This window comes from Rhinoraja longicauda, chromosome 17 (genome assembly GCF_053455715.1).
Source record: "Rhinoraja longicauda isolate Sanriku21f chromosome 17, sRhiLon1.1, whole genome shotgun sequence".
Classification (NCBI taxonomy): Eukaryota; Metazoa; Chordata; class Chondrichthyes; order Rajiformes; family Arhynchobatidae; genus Rhinoraja; species Rhinoraja longicauda.
The window spans coordinates 19,217,460-19,230,277 of record NC_135969.1 but is presented as its reverse complement, the minus strand read 5'-3'; the positions used below and the strand labels follow the sequence as shown (position 1 = coordinate 19,230,277).

At 43.0% G+C, this 12,818-nt stretch overlaps 1 protein-coding gene across 1 annotated transcript in view; it reads right to left on the bottom strand.

Moving 5' to 3' along the window:
• Positions 1 to 3,030: 3,030 nt before the first annotated feature.
• mcm2 (minichromosome maintenance complex component 2) overlaps positions 3,031 to 12,818 on the bottom strand; it is a 31,962-nt gene continuing 22,174 nt past the window's right edge. Inside the window, exons 13-17 of the mRNA XM_078413848.1 lie at positions 12,007 to 12,119; positions 9,697 to 9,939; positions 6,838 to 7,020; positions 6,355 to 6,510; positions 3,031 to 3,536 (exon numbers count right to left, since the gene is read on the bottom strand). Of these exons, the coding sequence (XP_078269974.1) occupies positions 3,426 to 3,536; positions 6,355 to 6,510; positions 6,838 to 7,020; positions 9,697 to 9,939; positions 12,007 to 12,119 (806 nt within the window). The 3' untranslated portion in view covers positions 3,031 to 3,425. The remainder of the gene's footprint in view (positions 3,537 to 6,354; positions 6,511 to 6,837; positions 7,021 to 9,696; positions 9,940 to 12,006; positions 12,120 to 12,818) is intronic.

Sequence of the window (12,818 nt, the reverse complement as noted above, 5' to 3'; positions counted from 1 at the left end):
TCCTTTCAGTATTAACACTGCAGTCTGCTCACTACACCAATACTCTGCCCTTCCTGCCCACACAAAATATATTTCAAAGTGTAGATAAATCTAAGCGTTAATTCACTCTCAGTTACTCAAGTGTTTCAATGTCATTAGTGAGAAAGGAACAACGTAATGTTTTCTTGCTGCAGCTTAGTTTAGCGAAATAGCATGGAAACAGGCCCTTCGGCCCACCAGGTCCAGACTGGCCATCAATCACCCATTCAATATTTTCCCACTCCCTACACACCAGGGGTAATTTAGAGGTCAATTAACCTACAGACCCACATGCCTTTAGGACGTGGGAGGAAAGTGGAGCATCCGGAGGAAAAGCATGCCATCACAAGGAGAATGTGCAAACTCCACACAGACAGCGATGTCAGGATCGAACCCGGGTCTCTGGCGCTGAGGCAGCGCTCCACCTGCTGTGCCACTGTGCTGCCCGAACAAAGCGGACAATCGACAATAATGGACACCACCTTCTCTCCCCCCCCCCCCCCCCCCCCCACCCACAGATGCTGCCTGACATGCTGAGTTTCTCCAGTACTTTGTGTTTTGCTCAAGATTCCAACACCTGCAGTTCATTGTGTCTATATTTGCACACTTGCTCTATTTTTCAAGCAGTATTACAGGACCCTTTTTATTCACTGAAAGGTAAAAGAACTGAATATTCTGAGTGAGTTAAGGGGCCTGACCCAAACGTCATCTGTCCACTCCTTCCATGATGCTACCTGATCCACTGAGTTCCTCCAGCAGTTTTTTTGCCTTTGAATAGTCACACGATTAATATTCCCTCATTAGTGCACTGAGGTGTCAGAGTGGATTATACACTCGTCTCTGCAGTTGGGTTTAACATCGGATTTAGTTTAGAGATAGTGTGGAAACAGGCCCTATGGCCCACCAAGTCCACCCGTACTCAAGTTCTACCAGGGACAATTTACAGAAGCCAATTAACCTGCAAGTCTTGGGAATGTGGGAGGAAACTGGTGCACCCGGAGAAAACAGACAGCATCTGTGGTCAGGGTTGAACCCGGGTCTCTGGCGCTGTAGTGCAGCAACTTTACCGCTATGACACTGCACTGTCCAATGTGGATCTACATCCATCCACTCATCCCACACAACCATTCTGAACGGGATGTTTGATGACATATTGGTTCTGACAGCACCACAGGGATTAATTTCACACAAATATTACATACCCTACTGATGAAAGACTGCAAGTGAAAACTCAGCTGTCAAACAGAGCTAATTTTCTCTTCTGTTCCTTACTCCTTGAACTCTCACCAGCAGTAGTATCACCAGATGTTGCCATCGCTCAATTAACTTTTATCAAAATGACAATTCCTATCCATATCTCTGTCCAAATGTCTTTTACGTCGTAATTGTATCCGCTTCTATAGTTACCTCTGGCAGCTTGTTCTGTATATGGACTACCCTCTGAGTAAAAATGTTGCCCAAGGTTTCTCAGATCTCCCCCTCTCACCGTAAGCCTGCGTTCTCCATTTTTAGAATCCTCTACCCTGGGAAAAAGACTGACCATTCACCTTATCTCTGCTTATCATAATTTTATAAACCTCTATAATCTCGGACGATAGACACGAAATGTTGAAGTAACTCAGCGGGTCATGCAGCAGCACTAGAGAAAAGGAATAGGAGACGTTTCAGGTCGAGACCCTTCTTCAGACTGAGAGAGAAACTAGAGGAAGTACTGAACAAATCAGAGGTGGCGCCGATGACCAACGAAAGGTGGAGCCTACAATGGTCTATTGTTAGCTTTGGATGATGTGGAAACAAAGGGATATGAACAGTGAAACTAGTACAACTAGGATGGGGAGGGATGGAGAGAGAGAGAATGCAATGGTTACTTGAAGTTAGAGAAATCAACCACAGAAGCCTACTATTGGGGTGTAACCTGCTCAAGCAAAATATGATGTGCTGCTCAATTTGCGTGTGGCCTCAGTCTGACAGTGGTGGAGGTCCAGCACAGAGAGGTCAATGTGAGAATGGGAAGGATCCTTCCATTGTTAAATTATGTTTTATTTCAATCATGTACAATGCCTCAAGATATTTAGTCGTTTAAAAAGGTGTTGCTATTGTAATATTACATTCAGGCACAGGAATTATCATCAGCGGTGGTACATTTGACATTAATGGAATAGAGGCAGATAGTGTATTTTCTTCAATGATCTGTAGAACACCACAAAGTAGACAATGCAGATCTCAATGGCTTAGAAAACAGCAACTACAACATCAGGCCAAACTCTCATTGAGCAAGTTTACAAATGACGAAGAGCCTTGTAGCTCATTGACACTTTCGTGCCTCTGTAAAAATTCTCTAAATTATTGATCTGCAAATCAAGGTCAGCTTGTGCTTATGGAAGATAATGTCCTGTTTGGAAATAAAAATCTGTACGTTATTCCATTGGGTAAATCAAAAAGCCAAAGAGGATCGGGCAACTTTGCCCATTGTGCGCACACACACACACACACAATTAAGAACAGAAAATCAATAGCTAAGTTTCAAAGGCACTGTCTGAAAAGACAGAGCTAATGGTAGCCTTAATTGCCTGGGTCCCTTGTCATGAAAAATGATCGACAACAATAGCATCTCACAGTGATTACCATCAACTTGCATTTTCTCAGCATCTTTCTGGACAAAATCATCTCAAGGTGGTTCCCAGGAGGGATGATGCTGAAACCAAGCAGGAGGAGATGGCATTAGGACGTGGCGAATTGTTTGGCCAATTAAATAGACTTTAAGGAGCACTGAAAAGGAGAGTGGTAGAGGAATTCTATTGCTTAAAACTAGACACATGAAGATTTAGGCTAACAAAACTGAGGAGGTGGAAGAGGCTCAATTGGATACCTACCTGGCTTCCAAATTCATAAAGTACTTGAAGGCAAATTGTTATAAACAGCCTAAGCAAGAACAAGAATTAGCAAAAAACATCTTTATTGCATTCATTGTACCAAAAGTTAGAGAATGTAACCTAATTTTAATTATACACATCAATAAAAGCTCAAGGTAATCAGGAAAATAATGTCACTGTAAAGTAATAACTTCAGTTTGGTGACAAGACTTACAAAAATACAATATACAGCAAAATAGAACCAATGGAGAAGGTTCTGACAGAGGTTTGATTTTTAAATTGCCAAAATGCAAGTATTTGTTGGCAAAATTGGGATCATAAAAGGCAGGATGGTGAAAACAAGATGGAGTTAGTTTGAGAGTTCACGTATTAGGTGGAAATAGTTTTTGGTGAGTTGCAAAGTGATTTTCATCTTAAACCCATCCTGTATTCTTAAGTAATTAGTTCATCACTGCAATCATCTGGCGGTTCCTCAGAGATGCCAGCAGTCTTTATATTCTGCCAACTCCTGCAGATTCTTCATTTTATCTTTAATTAGAACTGTTGTACAATTAGCTTCCTTCGCACGTCATGAGTGAATTTGTTAATTCTGAAGAGATCACTTTCGTAGAATGCAGACATGTTGTGAATGTTGATCTGACGTGCCTGGAGACCAAAGGGGAGCAAACTCAAGGTTAGCAATGCAAGGATAGCTCTTTAAGCACACAAGACACCTCGCAGTAGAACAAGTTGTGTAGGAAAATAACTGCAGATGCTGGTACAAATCGAAGGTATCACAAAAAGCTGGAGTAACTCAGCAGGTCAGGCAGCATCTCAGGAGAGAAGGAATGGGTGACGTTTTGGGTCGAGACCCATCTTCAGACTGATCTCCTGCCTGACTCGCTAAGTTACTGCAGTCTTTTGTGATACCTTCGCAGGATACTCTCAATGGCTTCTGAACCGAATATTGAAATAATGATCAGTTTTAAGATTTAATACAGTAAATGTGAAATTATGAAAAGGCAGGGAATTGTGGATGAATAATTGTGGCGGTACTGTGGCGTATCTGGTAGAGCGACAGAGACCCTGGTTCGATCCTGACCTCAGGGGATGTGCCCGGAGTTTACACGTTCTGCATGTGACCGGGTGAGCCTCCAGCTGTTCCTCTACATCGCAAACACACGTAGGTTAATTGGCCTCTGTAAATTGCCCCTAGTATGTAGGAAAGGGATAACACAGAACTAGTGTGAACGGGTAATTGATGGGCGGCATGGACTCGATGGGCTGAAAGGCCTGTTTCCATGCTGTCAGAAAATAACTGCAGATGCTGGGACAGATCGAAGGTATTTATTTCACAAAATGCTGGAGTAACTCAGCAGGTCAGGCAGCATCTCAGGAGAGAAGGAATGGGTGACGTTTCGGGTCGAGACCGTTCTTCAGCATGTTTCCATGCTGTGTCTCTTCATGCTAAAAGAAGCACAAGTACAAATTGCACTCCCACATCATTTTGAAGCATCGTAACTGCTGACCGGAAATCATAATTTATAAACTTTATTCATGTGTATAAGCTTCTGCAAAGTCGCCCCACTAATTAGATGCTTCTGCTTGCAAACAAGAAAACAGATGGAGATTATGCAGTTCCCCAAACACAAGTGAAAACACTGCAACAGAAATGGATTAGTGATCAGATCCAATTGGACCCATGGCAGATATTTACCAAAGAGCAAAATAACCAGTCAGTATTTACTTTTTCAAAAATAAGGAAGGCAAGTAATTGAAAGTGCACGGAAAGGCAGATGTAAGCAGATTCAATCAAAACTTTCATACAGAGATCAGTAAATAATTGAAAGTGAAAAAATGAAATTGGAGGGAAAGAAATAATGCGATAGTTCTTTAAAGTTGGCACAGGTGATGAGGCATTACGGCTCCTTTTGCCATGACTGTACAATCCAGAAGAAATTTGATAACTGTGCTCAACGATCAAACTCACAGCACTCCCTTTCCCCTATTCGTTAATCTGAAGCCATATGCTTCAATTTTTTCCATTTCAGCAAGTACGACTGAACATTCTATCCAAGCAGTGGTCTAATGGGACACTGATTTCAGGTTGCAGGCAGCATACATGTGTTGTGGTGACCTCTTGTGGCATTAGATGTAAAGTTCTGCTGGTATTGGATGTCAGTTCAAGCAGCAAAATATATCGAATCAAACTGCTAGTAGAAATCCTTATTTTGTCCTATGTGTTAAATTATCAAAAAAATTTAAACTTATGAAAAAAGGTGCTGGCGTAATTCAGCAAGTTAGGCGGCATCCTCGGAGAACGATTCGAGTCGAGAGCCTTCTTCAGACGGATTGTAAGATGGGGGAAAGAGGTGGGAAAACCTATGATTGCTTGAACTATTCTTAGTCAAGGCAAATTGAACAAGCTGTTAAAATACCTGCCTATTCAAATTCTGTACGACAAGCAACAGGCTCACTACTTCTTCACACACAACACATCATATAGCACAAGCTACTTGGACACTCAGATGAGGGAGATTATTAAGTGCATTTACTTTCTACCATAGGTATCAAAGTTGATTTTCTCTCTTTGCTGCCTTTGCCAAGATTCAGCAGACACTGAAGGTGGGGTTTTCTGACATTTAACACAAGGCAAACTTCGTAAATACAGAAGTTAAAATGCTGAACCTGGACATTCACCTAGTCTTTTCTTTGACTGGATTGCAGGCAAACAAAGGCTTTCCACTGTACCTCGGTATATGTGACAATAATAAACTAAAATAATATAAAAAAATTATACTCTGTTGGTCAGCCTGCGGTTGGAGAACAATTTGTGACAAAATGTGTAAAATGGAGCTGCAGATGCTGGTTTATATTGATAAACACAAAGTGTTAATATTGATAAACACAAGGAGTAACAGAGGGGGTCAGGAAGCACCTCTGGAGAAAAGGAACAGGTGACTTGTCTGGACGGAATCCTTTCTTCAGACTAGACTCAGAGTTAGTGTGTGAATCCTCTCTTAGATTGTTCCTTTTCTCCAGAGATGCTGCTTGACCCGCTGAGTTGCTCCAGCACTGTGTCTATCTTTAACATTTCTGACCTTTAACTGAATGGTTAACTTAAATCTAATCCAAAATATTCATGATGTTTCTCTTGCCAGGGACACTACCCGCCATTGGGAGTAATGCTGCTTTATAATTAAAAAGGGCTTTAAGATGATCCCAGAGATTATTCTTTTAATGAATTGGACAGCCTTGTCTGAAGTAAATTTGTTTTTAAATCAAGGTTCTTCAGTCTTAAAAAGGGTCCTGACCTGAAACATCACCTATCCATGTTCTCCAGAGATGCTGCCAGACCCGCTGAATTACTCCAGCACTGTGTCCTTTGCTGTAAAATCAGCATCTGCAGTTACTTATTTCTAGGCTAAATCAAATTTGGCGGCGGCTATCATTTCTAAAACTGACGACAGCAATTTTTTCTTACCTTTTCAACCAAATCCTTTTCTGGGATTTCAATCGTGTCTTGCTGCGCTCCATACCTGTTGCGCTGATAAGTGGCCTGTTCGGCCACCAACTGCTTCAGGACAAAGAGCAGCAGCTCATTATTGTCACGCTTGAATGTCAAATACTGCGAAAACGTCTGGGGAAAGAATCAGTAGGAAGTTACATGTTTGCCGTAGACTTTTAGACAGTGCAAAAACAGGTCCTCGGCCTACCTAGTCTGTGCCGACCAGCAATCACCCCGAACACTAGCATTATCCTACACTAGGGACAAATAGCACACAGATGCACCTCCTGGCTAAACAGCATTGGGTTAAACAGAGTAACTCACGGATAGATATCTTAAAAATGGAGCTATCTTACACACTTAGACTTCATGGTCTAAGAGTCATAACAGCAGCAAGTGCCACCAAAATGCTACAACCTCCCCTTACTTCTCCACCCGTTGAGTTATCAAGAGACTCACCTTCCTCATGCTCCTCATGACGCTAAATTTCTGTGTGTCGATGAAGCTCTCCAGCATGACCCGAATGGCCATGTTGACGTCATCCTCCATCACATAGTCTCTTAAATGAATTCGAGCATGCGCCTCGGCCATGCGAATCATAGATTCAATGTGTCGCACAGTAATGGGAATACTGCCTGTGGCCTGTGAGGGAGAAAAGCCATTTCTCAGCAAATAGAGATAGAAACATAGAAAACAGGTGCAGGAGTAGGCCATTCAGCCCTTCGAGCCTGCACCGCCATTCAATATGATCATGGCTGATCATCCAACTCAGTATCCTGTACCTGCCTTCTCTCCATACCCCTGATCCCTTTAGCCACAAGGGCCACATCTCACTCCCTCTTAAATATAGCCAATGAACTGGCCTCAACTACCCTCTGTGGTAGAGAATTCCACAGATTCACCACTCTGTGTGAAAAAAAACTTTCTCATATCGGTCCTAAAAGACTTCCCCCCCTTATCCTTAAACTGTGAGCCCTTGTTCTGGACTTTCCCAACATCGGGAACAATCTTCCTGCATCCAGCCTGTCCAACCCCTTAAGAATTTTGTAAGTTTCTATAAGATCCCCCCTCAATCTTCTAAATTCCAGCGAGTACAAGCCGAGTACGACCCCTGAAACCAGTCAGCCACGTTCTCATCGGGTCTGCATATCCCGTTTAATTTGTGCATCGAAAAGTTAGCCACCTCGGCTCTAGGTATGCTCACTGACTGAGACATCAAGGACACAGAATTCCAAAGGTGTACGTGGTAAAATTAAAGAAATAAACCAGTCCTCTTTGGGTTTGGAGGGATATGGGTCAAATGGGACTGGCGCAGATGGGCACCGATGAACTGGGTTGAAGGGCCTGCTTCCATGCTGTATGACAATGACTAAAATGGCCAGTCCCTTTCCAAAAATTATGACTCAGCGGCAATGAGTGGACCAAGATGGATACTTGTGTCAACTCAACCATGGAATGGAAATAGTTGAATGCACAGCACCTTGCAATCATCCTACTAGTTACAGCTTGCTAACACAAAAACAACCGATTTGTCTTGATGTTACTTCGCTTTGTTATTTAATCCTGTGAGCAAACTAAATAACTGCCTTCAAACCTGGAAGTCTCACCTTTTGCAGTAATTTTACATCGAGAATTTGGCTCCGGATTCCCTAACCAGTGGAAACATTTCTAGAACATCTACTTTGACCTCAGATCAACATCTAAATGATTATCTGGCTTATTATCACATTTCCAGCGTTTAAAATGACTGCTCCTTTCTTGTACAACACACAAGATTACACTTACAATATACTTCACTGGCTTGGATTTAATGATGACATGAAAGACATCATATAAATATGTCTTTGCTTCTTCTAAATATACTCAAAATTCTGACACATGAAGTAGGGAATTGGAGCAAGGGAGCAAATTTGATATAAAGCTAAAAAAGATGGCATAGTACAATTTTTCAGACTGGAAATTAATATCGCAGTTAAATTAATGATCTAGGTAATATTTGCCCCACAGAAACTATCATTCAAACCAGAAATGTGCGCATACCTATTCTTTCCACATGAAAATTCCGAATTATTTAATCCCTCACCAAAATAATCTTATTCCCAACCCATTTTTAGGGAATCATAGATTTGTTGCATCATTGGCTACCGTTCTTGGGTGAAGACTAGTCCATGTTTTAATTGTGCGAGGGAAGAATGAATTGCTTTACACATCTGTCTTGGTAGCTGGTATCTCAAATTGAATCGAATGCCCTCGTCTGCTCCTGATAGGTTTGGGTTTGGTGTAGATTTGGTCATCTATGTTGAGCTGACCATTTAGTTCAGCCCATCGAGTTTATACTTGCTCCTATTACAGCAATCCCACGTGTTCCATGCTCCCGATCCTTCCCGATAGCCCTGCACATTATTTTTCTTCATGTACCTATCCAAATATCCAGTTGAAAGCTCCAGTTAGTTCTTTTGCCACTTTAGTTAGACACTGAATTCCAGATTATAATTATCAGGTTTACAACAAAGAGCACTTTGTTCCAACTCGTCCATGTTGACCAAGATATCTATCGAATTTTGTGAATAAATCGATTTGTACCAGCATCTGCAGTTATTTTCTTAAGATATCTATCAGAGCGAGTCCTATTTGCCTGTGTTTGGTCCATTTCCCTCTAAACTTTTCTTATCTACATATCTGACCGAATGTCTTTTAAATGCCGTGATTGTACCGCCTCTCAAGGGTCGAACCCCTCAGCGCGATACCACTATCGAATCCCTCTGCACGGGAATGGACCAGTCCAGGGGGGCGGCCCTTAGCTACAGGGATAAATGACCGGATTTTAGGCGCGATCATCTCTCTTGCAGACTCGACCGGACTCGAACGAACAAATCCCTCCCGAAATACCTGGCTCCTCGCCTTTATTTCGGGCTTATTGACGTGCCACAGTTCGATGGTTTCTTTATTATCACGTGCACCAAGGTACAGTGAGGACAATCCCCTTGGTACACAATGTACAGAACAGCCCACTTAGATGATATGCAAGCAGCACCATTTTATAGTCCCAACTGCAGATGGCCACAAAGGCCCGTGGCAGCTATCGCCTCTGGTACATCATTCCATATACATGCACTGCCCTCGGATGAAATTGCAAGTCACGTCTTTATTGATATTTTCTGCTATTACCCCCCTCTCAGATTCCCTTAGAGACACTTTCCCCACTGACGTCAAGCTTTGTAGCAATCTTGGATAAGTTATCTAACATTTCAACAGGAAAACACTTTTCTCATCCGCAAACTTGTCCAAATTGATGAGGCATAATCGTTCTTTTCTTACCATGGACTCCTTTCGGAGGTCACTGTACATCTTTGCCACTTTGTCCTGATCCATCTGGTTCAGCTTGGGGTGGACTTTTTCCTTGGCATAAATTATATATTTCTTCAGCAGCTCCTGTGGAATTGGCTCCACGCCAAAGGTGTTTGGGAGGCATGTTTCATCTGGTCCTTCGTTCATGTTCTCTTTGTTGCTCGGGTGATTTTTGATGTGACTGGCCACAACAAAACGAGCCAGTAGTTCATCCTGATTGATGATAAATGTACAATCAGTAGGTCATAACACAGCTGAAATAAAAAACTAACTGGAATCATAGAGGGATACTGCATGGAAACAGGCCGTTCGCCTCAACTTGCCTGCACTGACCAACATGCCCCATCTACACTAGTGCCATCTGCCTGTTTGGCCCATGTCCCTCTAAACCTATCCAATTCATGTACCTGTCCAAATGCTTTTTAAACGTTGTGCTAGTACCTGCCTCAACGATCTCCTCCAGCAGCTCATTCCTTGTACTTACCACCCCTTGTGTGAAAAAAAGTTGCCTCTAGGTTCCTAGCAAATCTTCCCCCTTCCCTTAAACACATGTCCTCTGGTTCATGATTACCCCAATTTGGGTAAAAGACTTCATTCACCCTATCTAATCCCCTTATGATCTTGTACACCTCTAAAAGAACAGCCCTCATCATGTGCCCCAAGCAAAGTCGAAGCCTGCTCAACCTCTCCCTCCCAGACAGTCTTGACAACATCCTTGTAAATCTTCTCAGCACCTTTTCCAGCTTAACAACATTATAAAACTGGAAAAGGAAAGATTGCACATTATGCTGGTGATACAAAGCAATAAATTACTGTACATAAAATAACACCTTGGAAGTTGTCAAATATGGGTGGTTAATGGTGTGCATTGAAGGACAACAAAGACAAGCATGCCATGGCACTAGTCCTGTGAACCCAGCATCAGTGGTGGCAAAGAAAATGGAGCGGATTATGAGAAACGGGACCTAGCAGAATTTGTAAGAAGGGAAATTCAAAATGTCTTCTAACACTCTTACCAACTTCTGCAGATGCGCTTGTAGAAAGCACACTATCAGGTTACAACACAGCTTTGTTTGGGAATAGCTCTGCCAAGAAATTGCAGAGTTGGGAATGAAGCCCAGTCCATCATACAGACCAGACTTCCTATACTGTCTCCATCTACACGACGATAATACCTACCACTGATTCCATCTATACTTCACGCTTTGTGAGGGCATCCAACATAACCAAGGACCCTTTACACCACTGTTATTTGCTTTTCTCCCTGATGTCCATCTCTGGGCAGATGGTACAAAAGCACCTCCCACCAGGCTCGGGATGGGGTGAAGATCTTCCAATCACCCCATTGTGGACATTGGATATTTCTTTCTCTGGAACTGTAATGCTACAAATGTTGAAAACTATATTCTGATTTCCGGTGTTCTTCTCTTTTTTGCTCTACCTGTTGTACTTTAGAAACAAGGAACAGCAGATGAAATTCAACACAAAATGCTGGAGTAACTCACTGGGTCAGGCGGCATCTCTGGTTAAAAGGGGTAGGTGACATTTCAGGTCGAAACCATTCTTCAGACCCTTCTGAGGAAGGGTTGCAACCCGAAACATCACCTATTCCTTTTCTCCAGAGATGCTGCCTGACCAACTGAGTTACTCCAGCAGTTTGTGTCCATCTTCAGTGTAAACCGGCATGTGCAGTTCCTTCCTAGGAGCAGCAGATGCTGGTTTACAAAAAAAACAAAGTGCTGGAACAATACAACGGGCCAGGTAATATTCCTGGAGAATAGATAGGTGGCAATTCAGGTCAGTTGGCATCTTCTTCTGTTCTACTTGTGTATGGGTTGATTGTATTACCTAATTTAATTAAATAGCACGCATACAAAACCTTGCCACTGTATTTTAGATTTTTTTAGATTTAGAGATACAGCACAGAAACAGGCCCTTCGGCCCACCGGGTCCGCACCGGCCAGCGATCCCCGCACACTAACACTATCCTACACCCACTAGGGACAATTTTTACATTTGCCCAGCCATTTAACCTACATACCTGTAGGTCTTTGGAGTGTGGGAGGAAACCGAAGATCTCGGAGAAAACCCACGCAGGTCACGGGGAGAACGTACAAACTCCGTACGGACGGCGCCCGTAGTCAGGATCGAACCCGAGTCTCCGGCGCCGCATTCGCTGTAAGGCAGCAACTCTACCGCTGCGCCACCGTGCCGTATCTCAGGACAAGTGACAATAATAAAGCAATGGACATGGCTTGACAAAGTAAAATCCATTCGTACCTGAACAGCGTCAATTGTGTCTCGAACAACACACAGAACATCAAATCTGGAAACAATGGGCTCCGAGAGGTCTACGTTCTCTGCAAAGGTCAAAGAAGGATCATACCGACCACCTGAAAGAAAATAATAAAAAGGTCTCAAAATCATCCCACTGTTCACTGCCATAGCTGTCAAACACATTGAATGTCAATCGGGAACATTTACAGCCACTTCTTGCATTAAGGTCGCCATCTCTCCTGTACACATTCAGCCCTGGATCACCTTGACAATATGAACACCTGTCCAAGATGCAACTCACTGACACAGCCTGGCCGTCAACACCATAGCACTGAATAAGCTCAGCCCTCAACGCCTGGACCTTGGGGGGTCCATCTGCAACTGGCTTCGAGAATTCCTGACCTGCGGACTCAGTCGATTAGAATCGATCATAACATCCTCTGGGTTATGTGTCCAGCACCATCTTGTACTCCAAGTACACCCAAGCACGCCAACTTTATCTTAGGTTCACCAATGTTTTCGGCCAGAACATCGACGAGACAAAACACAGGAAGGAGATCACGCTGTCAAAGAAGTAACCAAGCCCTAACAAAAGGTTGGTTGTTAAGCCAGAAAATGAGGGGGTGAACACAACCCTGTTCTCGTCAACGGTGATAGATAGCTACACGTACTTGGGCAGCTATCTCACCAGCAAGCTAACCTGGTTACTTCTCACTGATGCAGCGACCAAGAAAGCACACCAGCGTAGTTACTTTCTTCGATTATTGACAAGACCATGTGGATGATCAAGGCATGGCCATGTGGATTCTCTCAAA